Genomic DNA, 26568 nt, shown 5'->3' with positions numbered 1-26568 from the left:
CATTTAGCTCAGTGATGAGCCTGTAATCAGTCAATTCAGGGGCCTTAGAGGTATTGGAAATCTGGGCCTCATGCATCAAGGTAGGCGTCTGCGATTCCTTAATTGCGATTATTAAGGAATCGCAAGTAAGGAATTGCAAAAGCCTATGCATGCAGAAATCGCAAAAAATATAGCAATTTCTAAACATTCTGTAATTGTGACTCGCAAATTGCGTGTCGCAATTAAGGAATGCCTTCCCATTCATTCCTATGTGCCTAGAGGCTCATAGGAATGAATGGGAAGTGCATTTGCAATTTGCAAGTACCCAATAGGTATTCTCAAATTGTGCATGCAATTTCAAGGGTGCAAGGGTTCCAAAAGGATACCCTGTTGCACCCCTGAAATCGGCATATGAGTACATGTTGCACACCCACATGACCCAAGGGCATGTGTGTGTGTAAAATGGAACTTTGAATAATGCACTTCAGTTCATTTTTCAAAGTTTTTGCAAATTACCATCAAGTAAAAATTTATGGCAATTTGCAACTCCTATTAGCGAAATTGCTAAATGTTTTACTTTAATGCATTGCATTTAAGGAATCTCAGTTTGCGGTTCCTTAAATGCAATCGCAATTTAAGTAAGCGCAATTTACATAGTTTTAAATTGCGATTTTTGCATTTGGGATGATGCATCCAAAATGCAAAAATACCTGTTGCAAAGGGGCAGATTGTGAGAATCTGCCCGTTTGCGACCGGTTTTTCTTTTGATGCATGTGGCCCTAAGCCTATAGAAAGAGTGGGAACCCCGAAAGTCAGAGAAGGGCTTAATATGACTGGCCTAATTTCTCCCAGCTCCCCAGGGGGTAGTGGGGGATAGTCCTTTGCCGATCCTAGATAAGTTGCTTATATCTTGTACCATCGCAAGACCTCTGCGACTCACTCGCCTCATTCTTCCACCGCAAGATCGCTGACATACACAACAGCTTTGGCGCACAGACCATGCACTCAACCACCGAACCAACGCCCCCCACCACCACCCTCTGCACCTGGACCCCTGTCAGCACCGAAGACACCACACGCCTGATAAACACCATCCACTCCGGCTCCCCAACTGACCCCTGCCCATACCACATCTTCAACAAAGCCGACTCCATCATCGCACCCCAGCTCCGGAACATCATCAACAGCTCCTTCGCATCCGCCATCTTCCCGGAGAGTTGGAAACATGCCGAGCTGAGCGCCCTCCTGAAGAAACCCACCGCGGACCCCACGGACCTCAAGAACTTCCGCCCCATCTCGCTCCTCCCCTTTCCTGCCAAAGTCATCGAGAAGACCGTCAACAGACAACTCTCCACCTTCCTCAAGACCAACGGATCCCTCGACCCATCACAGTCCGGTTTCCGAGCAAACCACAGTACCGAGACCGCTCTCATCGCAGCTACCGACAACATCAGATCCCTGCTCGACAACGGGGAAACTGCTGCCCTCATCCTCCTAGACCTCTCAGCAGCCTTCGACACCGTATGCCACCGCACCCTGATCCAGCGCCTCAGCAACACCGGAATCCAAGGAGCGGCCCTGGAGTGGATCATCTCGTTCCTCGCCGGAAGAACCCAGAGAGTCCGCCTCCCCCCGTTCCAATCCGCGGCTACCGAAGTCATCTGCGGCGTCCCGCAAGGATCCTCACTCAGCCCACCCTCTTCAACGTCTACATGAGCCCTCTCGCTGCCATCGCACGCCAACACAACCTTAACATCATCTCCTACGCCGCCGACACCCAGCTGATCCTCTCCCTCACCAACGACCCCGCCATCGCCAAAGCCAGCCTCCAGGAAGGAATGAAAGACGTCGTGGAATGGATGAAGATCAGCCGTCTGAAACTGAACTCAGACAAGACGGAAGTCCTTATCCTCGGACCATCCCCTACCGCCTGGGATGACTCCTGGTGGCCCCCTGCACTGGGCACCGCACCAAAGTCAATGGACCATGCACGCAACCTGGACTTCATCCTGGACTCCTCCCTCACGATGACCAAGCAAGTCAACGCCGTCTCGTCTTCCTGCTTCAACACCATGCTCATGCTCCGAAAGATCTTCCGGTGGATCCCCACCGAAACCAGGAAGACGGTCACCCAGGCCCTCGTCACCAGCCGTCTGGACTACGGGAACACCCTCTACGCCAGAACCACAGCCAAACTCCAGCGCATACAGAACGCTTCTGCATGACTCATCCTGGACATCCCTCGCCACAGCCACATCTCTGCCCATCTGAAAGACCTGCACTGGCTCCCCGTCACCAAGAGGATCACGTTCAGACTACTCACCCACGCACACAAGGCTCTCCACGACATGGGCCCGAAATACCTCAACAGCCGCCTCACATTCTACACACCCACCCGCCAGCTCCGATCCGCCAGCCTCGCCTTCGCCTCCGTCCCACGAATCCGCAAATCCACCGCCGGAGGAAGATCCTTCTCCTACCTGGCGGCCAAGACATGGAACTCCCTCCCCACCCACCTTCGGATGACCCAGGACGATCTCTCCTTCAGAAAGCAACTCAAGACCTGGCTGTTCGAGCAGTAGCGAATCCCTCCCCTCCAAGCGCCTTGAGACCCTAGCGGGTGAGTAGCGCACTCTACAAATCTGCTGATTGATTTATTGAAATACATTGTAGGAGGCACTTACTGCCTGCACCCAGGTAGAATGTTTAGACTGTGCTAATAAGCCAATTAAAATTCTGTCCTGGAATGGGGCTGGGATAGGGCCCCAGTTGGGTAATGCAGATTGGGAGCAGTTTATAAACAAGCACAATAATTGCCTCCTGTAGGAAACTTGGAGCACTTCCCCAGTTATTAGAAATGCGTTTACTTAATTTTTTGCCCAAACAATAATTTGCCTAGGGGGAAGACCTTTGGGGGCCTGGCAATATGGATAAGAACAGAATTGCAATGCCCAATAGTAGTCTGATCATTTACTTTTCTGGATGTATGAGCAGTTAGAGTAGATTTTCATAGTTGCAATTCTCCGATACTGTCTAATGTGTATAATTGGGAAGGGTGTCAGAATGAAGACACCAAAGTTGTAAGCATTTTAGAGGATTCCCTCACAGAATAAAAGGAAAAAAGGGAGGTTATAGTTGCTGGTGACCTGTACGTTACTTCAAACCACTAGTGTCCCCCGGCTTACAATTTTCAGCAGAATTGGACCTGAAATGGAGTATCCTTTCTATAGACCTCCCCACAGTGAAATGGTCTCTAAGGGCAGTCAGCTGCCTTTATATACTCTAAAATTTGATCTCAGACCATCTGACGGGAGAACCAGGTCAGATAGTGCTGGCAGACACACATATAACAGATCAGGACATACTAGTCAAATTTACTAATTTTTAATAAGCTTGAAGGGTTGATTATTTGTTCAGAATATGGTTGTTTTTTTTAACGATTTGACTGTGACCACAATGCTCTTATCTTGTCACTGCTGGGTACCCAAGCTAATGCCCCCCAAACCCAGGGCTGTGAACAAGTCAGAGATGTAGTGTTCTCAAATAATGGGAAAGCTATTAGGTGGGGATGGGTCAAATGGCACCCAGAGGTCCTGGGGATAGTGGCAAAAAAGGTTAAGGATCAGGTAGAGACATTAGATAGTCTGTCACTGGGGGTGAGAGGCCTGAAATGAAAAAGACACATAAAGTGTTTTTAACTAGTATAAGAGATCTTTTGGCGTAGGATAATAAGTAGGCCCCTAAGATTCAGTAGGGAGCTCCATGGTACACCAAAGCCTGAAGGGTGGCTAAATCAGGGATTTTGTTAACAGACTAAAAAAGGGCCCAGCTTGTGCTGTCTAGGGCACATTATAAAAGAGAACTGACAAATGCCAAGAGGGATTATGAAAATACACTATGGAATGAGTTATCTCTTGCTATGGGTACTACTGATAACACATGGTTTTGGACTGCCCTGGCCTCAAGAGAAAATGGTGGAAAGAAGGCAGTTGAGTATTGTTTAGTTCATTTTAGCAATGTGTGCTCTTGTAGCAAGGACACAGAGGGGTGGGTATTGATTCTTTGCTGGTTGCAAGCTAAAAAGCCAAGACATTTTCAAATTCGAGCACAGGTAGGCTATTGAGGCAATTAAGTTCAGTCCTCCAGGGAAAGCCCCAGGCACTGATGGGATCCCCAATGAGCTTTTTAACTCACATTTGGATGTTTGGGCTGAAGCTCCATTTTAAAGGGCATGAAGAACCCTGCATCTGGGCTTTCTGTAGAGATTATCCCAATCTATAAGAAGGGGCAGTACAGCATTCCAAGTAACTATCGACTAATTAATTTAATTGATGCTTCAAAGAACATTTTCTGTAGGCAGGTTCTAGTACACCTTCTGAACTGGATTGATGAGAATAACATAATATCTGAGCTTCAGGCAAGGTGTGAATACGGTACTAACTGTTCTTTCACATTTATGGCATTTTTTGGAAGGCTATGGCACTCAACAGAGGTCACTTTTGTGTCACCTTTGTTGACTTGTGTGCAGTTTTCAACTTAGTCCCTAGGGCTACACTCTAGTCAACTTCAGACAAGATGGGCATTCCGCCCAACCTACTGGTAATTCTCATCTGGTTGCACAAAGATAATTATGCAAGGGGCAGGTTGGGAGAGAAGGAACTCATCGACCCTAAAATAATTTTGCTTGGGGTCAGACAAGGATGTGTTCAGACCCCCCCATTGTTTTCACTATACATAAAAAGTGTAGTGGATTGGCTGGACCGAGACAGTTGTGAAAGTGACAGGTAGGAGAGTGCACACCCTACTTTTCGCAAATGGCACTTTGTTGATTTCTAAATATCTTAAAGGTCTACAGCAGCTCCTGACTGACTTTAATAATTTTTCGTAAGGAACGTGCACTAGAGCTTAACAGCTCCAAAACAAAATTCATGACATTTAATCCTTCGAAGAGTAAGAACTACAAATGTAAGTTTGTTGTGTCCTATGTAGAAGGACACCAGAAGCCAGGATGTATATTTAGGTCTTCTTTATTAATCTTCAGTTCAGGATACATCTGTCTTGTCTCCAGTCAGCCTAGTGGGGTACCAGCCCCACCAGGAGCAGCCTGCCTAGCTGCTCAGCCCATCTCTAACTGCAAACATTCATCCCATTCAGACCCCTAGGCATTCCACGCATCACAGGCACACCAACATTCCAATGGCCAACTCACACTCTGGCTGAGCAGCTAGAGGCAGCAGGGCTAGAGTACATGTTATTCAAGAAAGTAGGGTATAACATTATCCCTTTTTCCTTAAACAAAAGCAAAAAGGAACTGAGAGAACTGAGCACAGGTAAAGTAATGGAACGAATCTCAAAGATGCAGCAAATGGACAATGCATCAAAGAAGATAGAAGAAAAATCAATAATAGTACAAATCTCTAGGATGCAGTAAGGAGGATAAAGCATCACAGAAGAAAGAACCATTAAGTGAAGAAAAGATGGTTAAGAAACATACATTTGAATAGCAATATCCCCATCCCCCTTAAAAAGAGAAATTTTAAACATATTTCAGTACGTAGCATTTTGTATCATATACTGTAACGTGAAACCTATAAGGCAAAAGGAAAAAGACCCCACAACACAAATGCCCAAGAGCATAACATAGAATAGTGCTTAAGGTAGAATACCCTGCGACTTCAATCGCAAGAGTAAGGGAAACACAAATAAATGGGTTGTCACCCAAAGAATACCCGTAAAGGGCTGTACTATTGTACTGCGCGCAACTGTAACAGGGATAATAACCCACATCCAACCTCGCATAAGGGTTATCCTAGGTACATGTATATGGGAACTAACCCATGTCCAACCCCGTTTTTGAGGGATTAACCAGGATCCAATATGGGAACTAACCCAATGCCAAGCACCTTGGAGATTACATACTACCATATAGGGGTAACAAAACATAACTGTGAAAAGAGCTGTTACTAACAACCATGCTATGGGTACAGGACCAACTGTGATGACCACTACAAAAACTAATATAAGACCCATCCTAAGAAAAGCTACTAGATACAACACACTAAGAAAATTAATAAAACATGCCCATCTTAAAATTGGTATGCCCCAATGCGCCACACTGCTGAGTGTTCTTACTCCCAATTGAAATACATTATGACATAGACATATCTTGAAGTTAAATAACCATAATGTAACAAGAAGACAGAAAAAAACACCATGTCCATCCAGTGTTTCAATGTCAAAAGTGAGAGAATGCGGACACGTACCACAGTACCCACCATCCGGAGTAATGTTCAGCAACCAAGAATACTATAAGTTAAAGTCACTTTCAAAACGGTTGCTCTGTTTGCTAATCAAAACAGAAGGCAGAATCACAACTATTAGCCAGCATATGAAAAAAAAAAAACGTGTAGCAGAGTTCATGGTTGCAACGTGTAGCAGGCATTCGCTCATCTGTGGGAACAATAATCCAAGTACTATACCTCCGACATCAATGAAACGGAGGTTCTTGCAATAAAGTTCCAAAATCGACGATCGCAGATAATATTAAAGTCGTCTTGAAGACACCGCGTTGTTCCTGGCCCTCATGTCGATTTCCCAAAAACTTCATTGAGAATAAACACGAACACTGTGGTTGGTAAAATGAAGCAGTGTGGAAGGCAATTGTGGGGAAAACAGGAACTGCCAAAACGAAAATACAGTAGCGCCCGCCAACCACAAGATGGCGGGACGCTCTCGATGTCGCTGCAGAGTGGCTCACGGTGCGTCTGTGCACCAAAAACCCACAAGAGCCTGACAAAGTAGTTGAAGCAGCCATGCGCGTCACTCCAGAAAAACACGAACACCGGGAGCTTCGCTGGAAGACTGCACCCGGCCCTGTGACTGAACAAGGAAAGTGCGCGTGCGTGGCTTGTCTCGTGATGAGAGTAGATTTGAAAATGAAGATTGCGGTTAAACTGCTCCATGTTAACCGTTGCAGCAGGGATTTGTATATTGTTTTTCCATAATGCCTATGCGACTCATGTAATATTTCAAGACTGCGGAATTCAGGACCAGCTTTTCTGAGACCTTTATCATGCAAGGGCAAAAATTTGAAACCATCCTTGTCAGAGAACTGAATACATAGCTTGTTTTGTCAATATGCTCTGAATGGTTTGACCATCAGGTTTAAGAACAGCAGGTCAATTATAGTGTGATATATCCAAAATACCACTCTCTTAAACTGTACCACTCCCTTAAACTGTCCCCTGGTTTTGAGGTGGGACTGTTTTGGAGATACAGGCAGCATGTACTGACTAGCCCCTAGCCTTTTTTTGTTATCTGGATATAAGCCAAGGTTTTCTGTAGTGAGGGCCTAACATAGTCAAGATACAATGCTTTTTGCACCTCTGCTAATAGGGATACCTAGATATTTTACATTTTGCGGCCCCCATCAGAAAGAATGGCCACTCGAAACCAATGAATTTGGAAATTAGTACTTTTTCACTCTTTGTCTAGTTAATTTTGTAACTAGAGTCACATCAGAATGTGTGTAATAGCGAAGTCATACCAGGAATTAAAGGAACGGGGTCTGAGATTGTCAACATTATATCTTCTGTGTACAACTGAATTTTCTGTGGGGCCAGAGGTGTCTCAAAGCCCTGTAGATTAGAACAGTATTGTATTTTGGCAGTTTGTGGTTCTAGTGCCTGTATGAATAAAACAGGGGATAGTGGGCATCCCTGCCACATACCTCCCAGTATTACAAATTCCTCAGATATACAACTGTTTCCGCTTATTTGTGTTGTGGGTTCCAGTTATATCTAGCAAATTATATTAAATAATGTTGTCCACAATCCAAATCCAGCCCTTTTCAAGGTGTTGAATAGGAAGCCCCATTCGATGCAGTCAAACGCCTTTTTGGCATCCAAGGATAGGGCCACCTTTCTTCCTGGTCATCCTAACCTGCTACAGCAGATGGAGGAATGTCATTATAGTGCCCCCAAGGACCTTCAAGGGGTCAATTTAAACTGGTTTGGATTAATACAAGCATCAGTGTTAAAATATGTTGGTTAAAATGTTCATGTCTTCATTCAGGAGCAATATTGTCTTGTAACCAGTACAAAGGAGCGGATCTTTCCCCAGTTAGACATGAATTAAATGATTGTGTGCTTAAAATCTTACTTCAGTTGATCTTTATTTTCTGCTTTCTTAAATTCTTTACATCGCAGCACCAATGCCTTGGTCTGGTTTCGCTTATGGAATTCGACTTTGACTCTGTCTTCCCCAGGACCTTCTCATTATTCATATAATCGATGGCATTTAGTATTTTTTGTTTTGTGATGCTACCATCCAAAGTAGCATTCTAATCTACTTTCAATTTGGGCAAGGCCGCACCTATAAAGAAATCGTTTTCCAAATTAGAAAAGGGGCTGTGGTTGAAATCCTATATATTTGTAAAAACCTTTGCAAACGTCTTAGTTGTGTATACTAGGTGAGTGAGCAAGTGGCCATTGATATAATGATTGCACTGGCGTAAAGGTGGTAAATATTTGTATACTATGGAAATTACTGTCACAAGGCTGGCTGGCCCTGGTGTAAAGATTACACTGGCTTTATTTCAGTTGGTTTGGTAAAGTGGTAATTCTTATCATTTTATTACATCATTTCTACTGCTGATGTAATATTACATGTGTGTAGTTTTGCATACAGTCCCTCATCTATTTATCCATTCTTGTATGGCCCACTAATCAGCCCACCCATCCCTACACTCACATATCCAACCATTCATCCTTGTACTAATCCATCCATATACTCAGTCACCTATCATCTATGAACTCAGTCACAGACTCATTCAGACTTTTCTTCAGTCGTGCATCGACTGCACCATTTACACATTCTCATTGCCACCTTCTGATTCATCCATGAACAAACATAACCTATGAAAACGTACTTTAACCTATACAATAACCAGTCCTTTTGCCAATGTTTGTTAATGTTGATGTACATATCCATATTGTCTAAGAGAGTTTCTCTGGTTCTAAGGCCTTATTCTACTTTGTTAACTAAGTACATTCATTTATTTAATTTTTTTATGTGGAAAAACAAATCATGCCACTACTACCCATTTCATAATGAAAAGCAGAGACGCAAAAACACTGTTTCGGGTTTTGTTTGTGGTTCTAACAAAAGTATTTATTTTGATGATATGATGAAGAAATTCATGTGCTAATCCTTATATAAAATATACTGGTATTAAAGCTTTGTGTTTGCTTCGTTTCAGCTTTTTGAGTTCATGAACTTCTTGGCGGAAAACTTCATCTTCGCTTACATGGGACTTGCACTATTTACCTTCCAAAACCACATCTTCAACGCTCTCTTCATTTGTGGTGGTTTTGTATCCTTTTATTAATGTTATTTTGAAGTCTTTCTGGTTCCATTTTATCCTCCAAAAAACGGTTCTATAGTTGTTGCTACAAGCCTCTGTATCTATGGAAATAAGGGGCATAGGGTTTGGTTGCATAGCTAAATATTACATTCAGAAAATGAGATGAATATGGATATCGATTCACCAAATGTGCAGGGGTAGTGAAAGTGGCATCACATGACCTCTGACGTCAGTGTTTTCTGATGAAGTCATACCAGCGGGAATGTGACTGTTTTAGTTGTAGGGTTTAGTATAAAGTTATCGGTTAGGGAAAAGTAAAGCTTTATTGTTAGGATTTACATAAAACTAATGGTTAGAGTGAGTGTTAAGTTCAGGGATAGCCCTGCAATAGAGCTGCAGTTAGGACTAGGGTTAAGTATATAGTTCCTGTAAAAGTGAGAGTTGGATATATGGATAAAACAGCAGAATGTTACGGTTGGGGAGACATAGGGTTACTCTTAACATGTTAAATGAAAAGATAATTTTGAAAAAAATATCCAGCATGGTTTTGAGATGTAAGGAAAAGATGTAGCCCTCAAAATGTTGCCCCTGAAAGTAATCCATTGATATTATTCTCAAACTTAATTTTTGACCCGAAAAAAAAATCACATGCAACGGCGAGCCTTTGTAGGTTATAATAACATACCTCATCTATTATACGTTGCAACTTCTGGTTACGAAACAGGGAATGGAACTGTTTCATGCCAGCGTTGAGAGTTCTGTATTCATACCTGTAGTCATTTGGCAAAGGTATCCAAGTGACAAGTCCTGCAATGGAAGGCTCAAGGTCTCAGTGCCATGAGCAGTTTCCATCCTGGTCATTTTAGTTCTAGTAATCCCATGAGAAAAATAAGCAGACAAGTCCCTGCAAGTTACAAGAAACTCCGAAAGATACTTGAGCCATGGGGCATTGCACAAGGACTGCAAGCGTACACCTACTTCTGCCTTTAGAGATTAAAGAGATGATGGCACTAAACCCCAGGATAATACAGATGCCTGAAGTATCAATGCCTAATGCTATCCCACAACATGTAAACGAGCTGGAGACAGCACCTGAACCCAACCACGCTGCACCTTGCTGACGGCATGCAACAATAACCCATTGTACCAAGGTCAGCGATGGAAATCCTTCACAAGACCGATTGAGATCATTTCAGCGCACGCTCAAAATAGCCACTTCATATCCTTAGTATAATTGTTGGGAAAACTCATCACTTCGGCGCAATAGTAGGTGAGGCATACGCTAACATCGACAAAATGCTGACGTATATCAGGCACTGATTGCAAACTACAGACTATGAGTGGAGTAGCTCATAGACCTTCTGAGGCATTTACTGCCCATCATTTTAATAGCTGTGATTGGGCGTATGCAATAAAAGTTTACTAGGTGTATCAAACAGGTACATTCATTGATATTGTGCTGTTAGTCTCCTCAAGCGTTCCACTATTAATCTTGTTCACGGCTCCGTCTGTCCATGTGGTGAATGTTCAACATCTTCTTCACGTGGACCCTCTTTCATGGCCTTGCATGGCTTGGTAAATCTCATTTAGGTTTTGCATTGACCTTGTGTCTCATGCGTGGCGCAAGGGTGACGCAAAACCTTGAAAAATATGGGCCTTAGTGTCCACACTATCCACATGAACATCTAATAACTTAATGATGCATTAAAAGATTAAACTAATGTTGTTAATCTACTACAACATTATTCTGATAGTATAAACCTATCTTGAAGTCAAGTGAAAAAACAAATTGTATCATCTTTAACATGCTAATTTATAACATTCCCTTCAATCGCAATGTATTTAGGTGAAAACCTTATTGTTAGTCACACCTTTACCATTATACAAAATAGTTGAATTGAAAAATTATTTTCTTTCAGAGGCCTCATAATAAATTTGGCCTCAAAAGATGACGAGAGTATTGAAAATATGAGTACACCAGAATTAGGTTTTTATGGCATACAAAGATTTAAAGGAAAAGGGAGGTATGAGAGCGTTTTCTATATTCAAACAAATAGTTTTAGCTAGCAAATTGCCATCAGTAATCCAAACAGTAATCCAAACACATGCCCTACCTGAACAGACATATACATTGGAGGCATAAAAATAGGGAAAATCAACCCCACCCCTTGATTTTTTTATCATCTAATAAACTTAGCAAGAATGCCACCTATTCTTTTAAAGAAAATCTTGGGTAAGTCAACTGGAAGCATAGATAATTGATTATTGATAAAAGAGACCAGCATCATCTTTTTGCATTCATCCAGAATAAATATTAGGGGTGGGGGGGCATTTTTAATAACTAAGTTAACTTTTTTGTTTAATGCTTTCAGTGGTTAATTTAATAGATTCTCTGTCTGAATTTGAAAACACATGCTTAGGTGATTCGGGCGCTTTACAAACTACATAAATAAATAAATACATACATAGTCCATTAATAAATCCAGTCTGTTTGAGTTCAGTGAAATTAGATAAGTAAGTATCTAATCTCCCTGTCAGTATTTTGGCAAATATTTTACTATCTAAGTTAATAAATGGGATTTGCCTGTTATTTTTATATATCGCAGGGTCAGAGTCATATTTTGGAATTAATCACAACATTCTTTCTGAGAAGGCACATGCAACTTTTTCATTAAAAAAATATGACGGTATAAATAAATAGTTTGAGGAAAAGCCGGTTGGAGAACTGTATCAGAAAGTTGATTGGACGCTTGTTAGGTCTTGGAGATATCTGTTTTTTGTGGGGAAAACCGATGGTCTTAGCAATTGAATCTATAGCTTTATCTTTCTAATAACAACGTATGCAAGTTGTCAGATAAAATCTTTGGCATTGATGAAAAAATGACTTTAATTTCTCATGCATAGAGAACCACTTCAAGACCATGAAAAGTTTATAAAATTTAACAAACCACTTTAAAATTTCAATATTAAAAGAAATACAACTATTTCCTTCATTCAATATAGAGTTAATTTGTGAATGTTACTTCATTATCTTTAAATGATAAGCAAACATTGTATCAGACTTGTTCTGACCTCCATATTATCTGGCATTGGCTCAAACAGATATCCACGTCCATGCTAAGTCAATTTCTTATCAAATCAATGTTGGTCTTTACAACATCACCAAGTGCAACTGTAGCATTAGTTATAAAATAAAAAATTCTACTTTTAAAAATATTTTAGAAATATATCTCAAGATTCTCTTTCAACAGTTCTCTTTTGTTTGAGACAAAGTTAATTATGTAGTCTCTGGCAGCCAGCTCAAATGTATCCCAAGCAATATGCAAAGAAGTGTATTTAACATTAGTTATCACAAAAAAATAGTTGGAAAGAATTCACTTGCTGCAGATAATTTAGTATATTTTAGCAGATTGATATTACACTTCTTTGTAGTAGCTCATTTATTAGAAGGAATTCATGACTGAAAATTAAAATAGCACCTGTCAGAGTTTAAGATTTTAACTGATGTATGTTATGTTTTTCCTCATAGATATATGATACATTCTAAAGTGAGAACCATGCACCAAGGAACAAAAAGTACATTTACGAATGTCCAGGTTGCATATTTTTCACATGTCTCTCAGTGCTGCCTTTGAAATTACTTTTTGAATGCTTGTTGCACAGCACTTGGAACATACTTAAATGTTGAATTGCTATCAATAAAGGCTGCCAGGATATGATTGTAATGCCTCCCATAATCAAATTATCATTAGCCTAATTCATCACCTAAGAACCTGTATAATTCCAAAACTTTACATTTACATGTTTAGGACCATAAATATAAAAAATCCTTAAAATATTATTAAAGTTCAATTCTGGTAAAGCCCATCTCCCCTGATCATGATCATTTTAATATCTAAAGGTCTAAGGCATAATATAATTGTACCATTATTCCTTCCGATAGCTGAGGATGCAAACGCATCTTGCAAACCAAATTCTTCTTAAGTTCTGGCCATAAATGTACTTTTCTGGCCTAATTTACTTTTTTATATCTGCCAGGAATTCACAAAACGGATTTCTGGCAGATGTAAACACATGCATGGGACAGAAAGCTCTGTTATAAGAATGAAGTATATATCAGTACTTGCCTTGGTTAGAACCCCTTTCTAGTCTTTAGAAACACGAAGGGCTCGATTACGATGTCTGTCGGAGTTGCCTCCGGCCGACATTGTTGCGGTCTCGGGACCGACCGACCTAAGGTCTTTGGTCCCGACACGCATTTACAATGTTAACGCACATAGTGCTATCGCATACTCCCATTTCTCTATGGGAGCTTGTGCTACAGCCCTAAACTGGCCGTAGCACAAGCTCCCATAGAGAAATGGGAAATTGTGTTAATCCCTGCTCCGCGTGGCAGGCACCTCAAGGTACCTGCCTCTCAGTGCAGGGATGAACAGGGGGGTACTATAGATGCCTCTTCAGCCCCCAACCGGATCCCCCCAGACTCGCTTTCCGACAGGCTTTCCAAGTCGGAAAGCCTGGCATAGAAAGCCTGTTGGAAAGTGAGTATCGTAATCCCAACGGCGGAAACGCTGGCCATTGGGATTTCAGTCTCTGACTGGAGCCCATCAGAATCCAGCCGGCATGACCAGCCGGTTTCAATTCCAACCACCTGAATTGTAATTAGGCGGTTGGAATTGAAACCACGATGGAGTTCGGAAAGGCAGGCCACATCGTAATTAGGCCCATAATGTTTGCCTTTTTGTGTTTAACATAATGAAGTGGTACCTTAAAACTGACTTGTTATCCATGCCCACTCTTGTACAATGTAATATGGACAGTGTGGTAGACAAAAGCAAATCAAAGATTCAAATAGATTTTTTGCTATTTGTAAGAATTTGTAATCATGAGGCTAGGGTGAGCCTATTCTGGATACAAAAATACAGTTATGTTTAGATGCGTAATCTTTTTAATGTAATGCATGAAATTGTTTTGCCTTTGTAAGGGCTGTTATGCAAAACATTTATTTGGCTAACAGACTGAGTACTGGAGTAGATGCAAAGCCCCACATCCAAATGTACTATCACGATCATTTACTGGGTTCTGTATTAAATGTAGATTGAACTACCACATTTTAATGAAAGATACACCGGCTTTCCTTCGGCAAGGTCTTAAGGATTCAATGCAAAAAGAAATACAAGAAATGTCAATATTTGATAACAGCAAGTTCACAAAGTACTATGGGTTAGATAATAAGTTCAGGAAAGAGTCAATAGTCCAAAATCACAACACTGGACTAATGGTCAGGGTTTGGCAACTAAAAGAGAACAGTATAACTCGGGTGTGGAGGTTGTTTTCCAGAGATTAGTAATCAAGAGAAGAATAAAATTACTATGTTAGGAACCTGAATTTCTTTAAAGGTCCTATCTCCTTATTGATTTGAATTTCATTAAAAATGTATTTGACATTAAAATGATTGTTTCTTGTAAATGCAATGTGAAAGCATTCTCTGCTCATGTTAGTAATTTATTATACAGTTATTAAAACTCACAATTTAAAACAACCCGGGCGTTAAAAATACATAAAACGTTCATTATTTAAATTTGTACCATACATTTTAAAATGCTGTCTTCCATAGTGAACTTATTATTATTATACTATAAATGGAGGTCCTATCAAATCTCAGTTTTATAGATAAAGTGCTTGTGCTTCGGGTGCAAGCATGGAGTGGACAAGACCGGCCCACGTGTAGTGTGGTCTATTAAGGTGTTGGTTAAAAACAGTCTAGCAGCTTGCTATTCTCCTGTCGCCTGTGGCTTGAGCTTGAGTCTTTCATCCACTGTGTTGAACTACTTTGTAAGTCGACAGTTTAGCTGGATCTCTTCTGGGTTCAAGCACAATTTTACAGCCTGCCTGCACGCCCTGATGCCCTTCTGGTTAAATATTGGTCGAAGTAAAGCATTCTCTGCTCCTGGTTTTTTTCTTAACAATTATACTTCACAGGCAGCCATTTTTGTTGCACGAGCCTGCAACATATATCCACTTTCTTTTATCCTAAATTTGGGACGGAAAAACAAGATTCCGTGGAATTTTCAACACATGATGATGTTTTCAGGCAAGTACGACTCATGAAACAACACATTTCTATGTGTCTTCTCCTTAATCTTTATCTTTGCAGGTCTACAGCATGTTCGTTATGCAAGGTGATAGTCATATTGAGGATGGTCTAGTATGCTCAAACTCCATATCTTGATGGATAAGGCGTGAATTAACAATCACTATCTGATGAGAGCAGAACAACGAACTGTGAAGCTGCTAACGCTACTCCTATCTCCTATTACTAGTAAACCACATGGTGAACTACATGCTTCCTTGGGATGTATTTTCATATATCCAAAACAAAGACTAGCGAAGGGTCATTCACTGTGCACGACTCGGAATGAGGAATCAATGGTGTCCCAATCAGGCACAAAACAAACACATATGAAAATACCAAAACAGAGGCTGAAAATTCAATCGCATTTTGAGGTTAAATGTAGTTTATGCTTTCAATTTCCATGCAATCTATTCGCTGATTTTGAGAAAAATCAAGTTTGAAATTGAGTAGAGTTTGCAGTTGTTTATGCCTCTGCAGTTAAATGTTAAGTGCCTATCCTTATTTCATGTGAGCTGGAGGGACTTTAGACATTAATGGAAGATTTGTAGCCAAGTTAATAGTTTGCAAATATTTCTTGTAATTATATCATGTTGCATAGTTCTCATTAGTATCACCTTACGGTGCTGTCCAGGGTCGGGCTGGGACAGAAAATACGCCCGGGCACCAAAAGTAAAGTTGCCCTCATAAGAGAATAAAATAGCTAATAAAGGGTGGCGCACATTTGCTAATCTGGGTGGTTTTGAAATTGTAGTGACACTCTCTATAAGTATTTTGCAAGGTATGGGCGACTGCATGGGGGTATGCTTGCTGCAAACAATGTTTGTTTTAATATCAGGTAAATCCGGCCCAACAGACCTTAAAACACACCCACAAACAGCCAAAAACCAGCCCACGGACTGGCCGGTCAGACTAGCACTTCTGACACTGCCTGGTTGCCATGAAGACCTGTTCGACACTGGTGCTGTCTTGCTCAGCTACATTATCTTCATGTCATGGCATTGGGATTCAAACTCATCACTTACAGCTCACTGCATTTCTCAGCAGCGAGAGTTTAACTCACTTAGGACCAGATGTACGACCCTACCAATTTGCGAGTCGCAAATTGCGTTGTTTTGCGACTCACAATTTGCGATTCGCAAATTGGAATGTACAACAGTGTTTCAGACACTGTTTTCGAATCCTAATGGGGTCGCAAATTGGCTGCCTATTGCATGCCCATTAGTGTTCATGAGGCTGGTGCAATTTGCGACCCCATTAGGAATGGCTCACACTTCCAGCGATGGTGGCCTGCTGGGGTCAGCAGACCACCATGTCTGTGAGTACTTTTTAAATAAAGCGGTTTTAAAAAAAAAATGCAGGAAACCAGGATGCATTCAAAAAAGCAAAATGAAATGTTTCTGTTTCTGTTCTTAAGGGCAGACAGTCGTCCATGGGACCACTGCCTGCTCTTAAAAAATATTTTCGCATTCATTCACAAAGGGGAAGGGGTTCCCTGGGGACCCCTTTCCGTTTGCAAATGGCTTACCACCTACTTAAAGTAGGTGGTAAACTGCAAGTGTTTTGCAGCCGCAAATGCGGTCGCAAAACAATGGTACATTCCATTGTGATTCGCTATTAGGAACGGGTGCCACTTTCTAATAGCGAGAGTCGCAAACGCTATTTTGCGAGTCGGTATCGTTTGAACATGTCAGGACCCCTTTTTGCGGTCGCAAACAGGGCAATTTCCCGTTTACGACTGCAAAAAGCGGTCGTACATCTGGCCCTTATCTTCCCTGCCAGCAAGGCGGCTAGACAGCCAGTAGTACACTATTCTTATCATGACGGGGATATTCAAGATATGTATGCCGGTGAACAGTTAGCCGCTATTATTTCAGTCTTACACTGTAACTTTATTGTATTTTCTTTGCTTCATCATTTGGCCCAGCATTGTCTACAGGTACAGGTTATCAGTTTAGTCTGCATAGATAAATGTGGCCACACAAACGCATTTGGAAACTACTCACAAAAATGTCTCTTGGCCCTGATTGCAAGTGGTGACATTTTCTATTGGAGCGTGAACGAGCTTGGATTCTGCCCGAATGAATATTTAATTTTTGGGATCTTTGCCATTTGTCTTGACAACTAGAATGATTGGCAAGAATATTTTTGTATATTAGTATTACATTTTATTTCTTGGGGTTGAATGCCAGACTGTCAATTCCGATTGAATACATATTCACGTTACTTTCATATAGCAGCAACCCCCTTGTGTAAACCTTCATACTCCTGAGCTTGTTTAAGTGGAGTCCTTAAAGTTGTATGTGGGCAGCTGTAAATAGCATAATGTTCCTGCAGCACTTATGAGTCACACAAGAATAATGCTTTATTTATCTTAATTGCATTTGGATGTCAGCTTACTGTGCCCTCCTTGGCACAACCCCCGTTCAGATTATCTTATGAGCATGTGTCCTCTGTTCGCACTTCAGTCATTATGGTTCTTCAATCTTTAAATACACATAAAACATCGATTTAAAATGTCGGTTGTTTCTTTTGTTGCTCACTGAAAACATGCCTATTCAAGTGCATATTAAAGCGCCTGTCCCCGAGCAAAGTAGAACAGCATTGCCAATGCCTTTTCTGGTTTTATGATCGCACATAGGTACCACACCATTTGTAATGCTTATTTTACATAGTTTCGTTAAAGGTAAATTTAGAGAGCAAGAACAAAAAGACACAAAGTATTGGAAATGCATGCAACATATCTTGTAGGATGCATTACTGTTGCCATTTTTAAACAAATTATTTTATGGCTTGGTGCATACTTGGGGCCACAAGCAGTGTCCCTTCAACATACCCTATGCCCTAGGTGTATTTCAGTATGAAGGGCAGCTACTGGGTAAGGCACGTTCCTTGTTTATGAGGATGTAATTGGAAATAAACAGTGAGTGAGAATGCGTGACTATGGTATTTATGAAGAGTGATAGTCACACTTGTGTGGTATCTTTCATTAGGACTACCAAGTATGGTATAAGACCCTTCTCTATCTCTGATGGCGTAGTGAGACTCCAGATCTAGCAAAATATTTGAAAGCCACGCAAAATGTTGGATGGTAAACGAATTGTCAGGGAGCAAGTAGTAAATTGTTCCATAGCTGCGTATTGATGAGGGAAAAGGCACTGCCCCTCATTCGAACCTGCCTAACAAGCGAAAACACTACAAGAAGTGGACTAGATTGCAGGGGGCAAGAGGTATTAGGAGATAAATCTTCCTAAAATCCATTTGAATTTGTATTAGTAGTCAGCCCCACGTGGTGGTGGAAAATCAATACAGAGCCGAGTCTACGAATATATTTCATTCGGCATAAAAGGTATAATGTGATGAACTCCAGAATCAAAATGCAACCTAGAATCCAAGCGGAGTCCAATTCTCTTTTCATTGAGAAGAAAATCAAAAGATATTTTTCCCTACACTGCTCTAAATGAGGGTCCTGCCTATCTCCCTTGTATCATACCCCAAAGGTGTCAGCATGTGTTGACTTCCTAAAAAGTACTCATGTCAAATGGGTCTGATAGCTTAAGGCTATGGAGCTCGATCTAAGGTGCTCCTTCTCCTCCGAAAATGCAGAGGTCCCTCGAATCTGTCCCTGCGCATCATACAAAAAGACCATGTTCAGCCCCCCAACACGTCACATGATAAACTTCTCAATTGTAACTTCTGTGTACTTTTCCACAGGAGCCGTGTTGTTCAGCTCCTTCTCAGTGGCCATGGTTCCCAGATAAGCCAGACATGAAGGCGTCCTCTCTTTTCGCCTTCTAGTCTTATTCAAAGACATTCCGGGTATCTCCTAAAATCTAAGAATAACAAGGTTGAATTCCTGCACCTGCAGTAGGATGAGAACATACCGTCTTCGCATACAAAAAGGATTCATTTAATTATTTCTTGAGCAACCAAGGAGAGACTAATATTCAAAACAACCTGCAGTGTTGGGCCTACCGTACAGGCAACTTAAACGATACACAGTTACATTATATGGGTATAATGTCATCCTGCACATTATGCATACAGGAATTATAGACTTTTCTTATACATACAAATCCTACTGAAATGTGCATACAACATTTTAATGCTTATATGATTTGAATAAATGCATCTTAATAGTCATGAAACACTGCAAATAATAAAATATATGTGAGTGCATTTAAACCATAAGTATAATGCACCCATACAATTTAGAGTGCTGTAAGCTCTCTATCACCTATTTCGCTGCTCATTTTCTACTCCTTTTTTCATTAGTGTGATAGGACCCCCGTGGGTGATCCTGTGCTCTAGCAAGGTGGCTTTCATGTCCTTTCCTCAGATGCTTTGTGACATTGATTCCTGCCTCAGTCCCCAGAAGAAGGTGGACCCAGGTGACAACTTACGGAAATAAGGGGGAATGTCATGCATGCCCCCCCCCAATCTGGCCATTTTCCTCTCCAAGGACTTTATAGAGCTTCGGGGATGAGAGGCATGTGCACAACAGCCATGACACATACCTCCATTACCCCACCTCTGGGTACCAAACACCCTCTTTTAGTTTTGCAAGCTGCATTGGACCAATTTGGATGGGGTAAGCTGCAATTTGCTCCTGGTGGCATTCTCCAGCCACCAGAACGGAGTTTAATTGAGCCTCTTGGCCTCTAAAATTCTTAAGTTCTTGGCAAGCTTAATTTATTTTTCCCATTTGATTTCTTTTTGTTGCTGCTCTGCCTAGTCAAGAACTCTCCTCAGTCCATCTCCTAGTGTCTCCTCAGCCTGCCGGCTCCTACAGCAACACCAAGCAATCCTCAAAGGAGAATACCCTCCAAGCCCGCACTGTTCAGATCCCATAGCCACTGTGGCCACTTAAAGGGCTCGCTTGTGACAGTTACAGTCAAGCGTTTGTTCTGTAATGAGAGATACCTCCCTGCAGGGGCAGTCCTCAGGAGTTCTAGGGGAATCCTTCTCCTTCATGGCCCCCAATAGTTCCAGCCCTCTACTGCCCCTCAGAGGGTTTTCAGTGTAAGACCAAAGTGCTCCAGCACCCCAGACAGAGTCTGCTCTTCCTCAGGGTCCAACACAATCCGCCCTCTCTCTCTCTCTCTCTCTCTCTCTCTCTCTCACACACACACTCCTATGTGAGGTTTTTAAGTGAAGATGGAAAGTTGCAGAAGTTCGGTCCTCCATCCAATCCTGAGATGAAACATCATGCCTACACTCCTTTCTCAACCCTCCTACACAGCGGTTTTGTGTGGTATCTTTCATTAGGACTACCAAGTATGGTATAAGACCCTTCTCTATCTCTGATGGCGTAGTGAGACTCCAGATCTAGCAAAATATTTGAAAGCCACGCAAAATGTTGGATGGTAAACGAATTGTCAGGGAGCAAGTAGTAAATTGTTCCATAGCTGGATATTGATGAGGGAAAAGGCACTGCCCCTCATTCGAACCTGCCTAACAAGCGAAAACACTACAAGAAGTGGACTAGATTGCAGGGGGCAAGAGGTATTAGGAGATAAATCTTCCTAAAATCCATTTGAATTTGTATTAGTAGTCAGCCCCACGTGGTGGTGGAAAATCAATACAGAGCCGAGTCTACGAATATATTTCATTCGGCATAAAAGGTATAATGTGATGAACTCCAGAATCAAAATGCAACCTAGAATCCAAGCGGAGTCCAATTCTCTTTTCATTGAGAAGAAAATCAAAAGATATTTTTCCCTACACTGCTCTAAATGAGGGTCCTGCCTATCTCCCTTGTATCATACCCCAAAGGTGTCAGCATGTGTTGACTTCCTAAAAAGTACTCATGTCAAATGGGTCTGATAGCTTAAGGCTATGGAGCTCGATCTAAGGTGCTCCTTCTCCTCCGAAAATGCAGAGGTCCCTCGAATCTGTCCCTGCGCATCATACAAAAAGACCATGTTCAGCCCCCCAACACGTCACATGATAAACTTCTCAATTGTAACTTCTCTGTACTTTTCCACAGGAGCCGTGTTGTTCAGCTCCTTCTCAGTGGCCATGGTTCCCAGATAAGCCAGACATGAAGGCGTCCTCTCTTTTCGCCTTCTAGTCTTATTCAAAGACATTCCGGGTATCTCCTAAAATCTAAGAATAACAAGGTTGAATTCCTGCACCTGCAGTAGGATGAGAACATACCGTCTTCGCATACAAAAAGGATTCATTTAATTATTTCTTGAGCAACCAAGGAGAGACTAATATTCAAAACAACCTGCAGTGTTGGGCCTACCGTACAGGCAACTTAAACGATACACAGTTACATTATATGGGTATAATGTCATCCTGCACATTATGCATACAGGAATTATAGACTTTTCTTATACATACAAATCCTACTGAAATGTGCATACAACATTTTAATGCTTATATGATTTGAATAAATGCATCTTAATAGTCATGAAACACTGCAAATAATAAAATATATGTGAGTGCATTTAAACCATAAGTATAATGCACCCATACAATTTAGAGTGCTGTAAGCTCTCTATCACCTATTTCGCTGCTCATTTTCTACTCCTTTTTTCATTAGTGTGATAGGACCCCCGTGGGTGATCCTGTGCTCTAGCAAGGTGGCTTTCATGTCCTTTCCTCAGATGCTTTGTGACATTGATTCCTGCCTCAGTCCCCAGAAGAAGGTGGACCCAGGTGACAACTTACGGAAATAAGGGGGAATGTCATGCATGCCCCCCCCCAATCTGGCCATTTTCCTCTCCAATGACTTTATAGAGCTTCGGGGATGAGAGGCATGTGCACAACAGCCATGACACATACCTCCATTACCCCACCTCTGGGTACCAAACACCCTCTTTTAGTTTTGCAAGCTGCATTGGACCAATTTGGATGGGGTAAGCTGCAATTTGCTCCTGGTGGCATTCTCCAGCCACCAGAACGGAGTTTAATTGAGCCTCTTGGCCTCTAAAATTCTTAAGTTCTTGGCAAGCTTCATTTATTTTTCCCATTTGATTTCTTTTTGTTGCTGCTCTGCCTAGTCAAGAACTCTCCTCAGTCCATCTCCTAGTGTCTCCTCAGCCTGCCGGCTCCTACAGCAACACCAAGCAATCCTCAAAGGAGAATACCCTCCAAGCCCGCACTGTTCAGATCCCATAGCCACTGTGGCCACTTAAAGGGCTCGCTTGTGACAGTTACAGTCAAGCGTTTGTTCTGTAATGAGAGATACCTCCCTGCAGGGGCAGTCCTCAGGAGTTCTAGGGGAATCCTTCTCCTTCATGGCCCCCAATAGTTCCAGCCCTCTACTGCCCCTCAGAGGGTTTTCAGTGTAAGACCAAAGTGCTCCAGCACCCCAGACAGAGTCTGCTCTTCCTCAGGGTCCAACACAATCCGCCCTCTCTCTCTCTCTCTCTCTCTCTCACACACACACTCCTATGTGAGGTTTTTAAGTGAAGATGGAAAGTTGCAGAAGTTCGGTCCTCCATCCAATCCTGAGATGAAACATCATGCCTACACTCCTTTCTCAACCCTCCTACACAGCGGTTTTGAACTTTTGAAGATGGCAACTTGGGTAGTCCAATTAATAAAATCTATGGGAGCATGAAACCACACCTCTAACTGCCACAGTTGTCTGGTCACTTCCATCCAAAACTTCAAAGGGGATCCCCTCCTGGGAATGGCTCCAAAGGTCTGGCTTCCCCCCTTTGTTCTCCTTGGGATGAGCCCTCCCAGGCCTGGTGCACTGTAAAACGAAATTGTCAAATACGATTCCATCCACCCACTTTCATTTCCCAGGAACATGCCCAAGCACTAGCAAATGGCCCTGTTGTGTGGGGAGGCCACCGATCATTTAGCTATCTAGCAAAGCAGCTCTGCAATGGAAACAAAAGTCAGGAATCTAATCAGGAGCAGTGTCAAACAAATATGAGAAGGGCAATAAGGAGTGTAGGTATGAGAAAAGTAACATTGAGTATTTCTTCGGAATTCATATGTACCATAGGATCAGTGTGTCATGCTGGTCACTATGCCTAATATGGTGAAACTGTACTTTGGCGCAGATTTTGCTCATAATGTTTAATACTGTGAAGCACACAAATGTTTTAAGTTAAGCATTACAGATTAGACTTGCACCAGGTCAGCACCATTCCCTGAAGTGTTTCTTCTGTGACAAGCTACCTGTGCGGAAATACTGAGCTAAGCTGAACGGTAGTCTTACTTGCTCGGCCTGCACACATGTGCACAAGCATGTAGGCATGTGTTCATATGCAACCAGCCCACATCCTCTTCTCCCAGCTGGGCAGCAGTGGACCTTATTTTAAAAGGCTGACACTAGCGGCTAGCAATCTCAATTGCTTTTAACAGAGTTTACAATAAGTCAGAGTCAGTTAATGAAACATACTTGAATTTAAATTCCAAACACTGGATAGTCTAAAAGCAAAAAATGCATGGGGTTAAATGGGTCAGAACCTATGTTCCTACATTCATTCCCTCCAGCATACTCTAGGGCTAAGAATTTTGCCCCTTTCAGGGGTGTTCTTCCCTAGCAAGAGGTCCCAAGTTGGAATGGTTTCTGAAATTAAACACCATTAACTAATTATCCACACCCTATGGGGTTTCCTAACCTAGTGCTCCTAACATTAAGGACCACCTGCTAGAACCTCTCCTTCCCTAACTTGCACCAACACTGTCTTAGAGTCAGGCAGGAAATGTTCTCTTGGGTCCTCAGAGCCCTAAGGTGAGAGGGACAAGCTCTCTCCACCTAACTCAGTGGGACACTATGCACTAATGGTACAGTTGCAGACCCTTTGCAGGATGTCTCACCCTCACCCACAGCCCACAGGCTGGGGTCTCTAGCTGCCATCGCACTTGCATGATAACTGAATTTCCATGCCAAAAGAGCAGCCTACTCAAACTTCAAGGTGCCCTCCTGACAGAAAGTACCCAGTAACCATGGCCCAATCCTTGAAAATGTTATTTTCTCTCCAGGCCAAAGGAGCTATACGTTCTCCCCCCTGTAGAACCTGCTGCACTCTCATCTTGGCAGCTCCACTGACGTCCCTCATGCAGGGAGTGCCCCTGGGCTTGCTTTGCCTCACACCCTTTCACTTCGGACAACTCTCTGGCCTCCAAGCAGTGAAGCAGTGACTAACTAGCGAATCTAAAGACCCCTCAGTAAAATTTGACAGGTCCCCAGTGGGCTTACACTGTTGCCTTTCACCTTAATCTGCCCAGGCCACAAAAGCTGTAACTTTGCCTGGTAAACCAGAACTTCTGAGTGGGCCTCAAGGCCTTCCACCACAATGCTGGCACATCTAAAGTGCGCAAGACAGAAGAGTGCAAAGGCAGAGTCCTCTGCCACCTGTCCTTCTGACTCCTCAAAGTGACAGTCCCTTGAAATGTCTAGCACCAACCCAAGAGGATGGTCATTGTCCCCTTCGTGTACTCGGGCAGTTTGCCTACTCTACCCTGACCTCAGAGTCCAGCTCTAAACCACCCTGGGAATCTAATGAGTCCACCACTCCCTCTCTAATCTTCACTGGGTCAGTCACTAGCCCACCAAGGGAAACTAGGGCACTTGCTACCATCCCTTCTGTCTCCTCGGGGACTAACACTACACCTTCCACCTCAGGTACCATCCCCTCACTGGGCCTCCCACTACCATAGCTTACCCTGAGATAGCTCCTAGCCCCTGACCTAGAAGAAGCTAAGTAACTATGTTTTTCCTCATTTCCCCACCATGCGAACGTTTCTTGTAGATCATCTCACTCTGCTAGCGGGAACCCATACGGGTGCCACAAGACCTCCTGGTACTTTCATGCCCCACTGGGCTGATAGTATTTGACCTGCACCAAGGGCAGGAAAATATCTGCAAAAGAATGACTCAGCTGAGACTTCAGATTTGCATTGCCCATCACAAGTGGAAGAATTCCCCACAGCCTCCCCAACATCTCCTAAAACCCAGGAAGCAGGATCTGCACTCTCCTTCAAATCATTTTGACGTGCTTACTTTTGTGTGTGTTGGGTGTGTGTTGCATTACAGGGGATCACCTAGGGCACGGAGCCACATTTTTATTTTTCCTCAAAAATTCTTTATAGTCCTTCTCTTGTTTTTGAATCTGCAGTTTCACATGATGGCTCCCTGTGAACTGATGCTTTTAAACTTACAAGATTTACTACCAACTTTGGGATCATTTCACCTGGCAGAGATAACTCAAGGCGTTATGGGCTTGAGACCTATAAATGGTTTTCCGTAGAGTCAAAGTTGTCAGTCCTTTTTCATCACCATGGTTTTGTTCAGATGTTTATATAAACAAGCAGAATTGCCTACTTATCTTTTGTATGAGTCCTTATACCCCCAACATTAAGGAATCTCTGTTTGATATACACATACAGGCTTTCATGTGGTTTTATATCACCTTTTGAATGTTTTAAACTGCCGTCCTGTGGATCATCAATGCTGCAACGTGAGAGGGATTATACCCACTATTGAGTCTTCATGCCCTGTACTTCTAAGCAGCACAATGTATATGGCTTTCTAGGAATTTGACCCAATTCCTGACATCTGAAGAGACCACATAGACCAAGGTGCATGCTTTCAGCATACAGTTATCCCTGGATGCAAATTCAAGAGAGAATACACACAGACTCAGTAGCACAGTAGTATATTTATGTGACCTGTGGGCCTTTACTTGTCAATGTGTTGTTAGGAGGTGGAAGTGGAACAGTGTCTTAAATAACAAAATAATGAAATAGCAGCCTGCTTATTAATTATGTGGCTACACTCAGACCATAAGGGCTCAACCATTACCTTGTTACAAACAGCATTCCTCACTTAAGTGTAGATGTTTTCTACTCTTGGAACTGTGAAATTTGGTCTACAAGGCATAAAAGGATATGAGAAGTCTGTATATAGATCATATTCCATCCTAAAACGGAAAGGACTTGTGTAATACCATGGAGAAAAAAAGGTACCTTATAATGCAGCTTGATATCGATAAAATAGTTGGTTACTCAAGGGGGTGTAATGTACTAAAACTGCTACCAGGGCCAGTGCTACATTATGGTTACTGCGGGTAGCTACTATACTTCACCACCTTCCACACTGCAAGAACTAGCTCACAAT

At 42.3% G+C, this 26568-nt stretch overlaps 1 protein-coding gene across 1 annotated transcript in view; it reads left to right on the top strand.

Moving 5' to 3' along the window:
• Positions 1-26568, top strand: part of SLC9A9 (solute carrier family 9 member A9) — a 2762771-nt gene that overhangs the window by 1463295 nt on the left and 1272908 nt on the right. Inside the window, exons 10-11 of the mRNA XM_078666429.1 lie at positions 9239-9352; positions 15326-15437. Of these exons, the coding sequence (XP_078522555.1) occupies positions 9239-9352; positions 15326-15437 (226 nt within the window). The remainder of the gene's footprint in view (positions 1-9238; positions 9353-15325; positions 15438-26568) is intronic.

The sequence above is a fragment of the Lissotriton helveticus genome, chromosome 11, assembly GCF_964261635.1.
Source record: "Lissotriton helveticus chromosome 11, aLisHel1.1, whole genome shotgun sequence".
NCBI lineage: Eukaryota > Metazoa > Chordata > Amphibia > Caudata > Salamandridae > Lissotriton > Lissotriton helveticus.
This window is presented reverse-complemented; position numbering and strand designations above follow the sequence as displayed.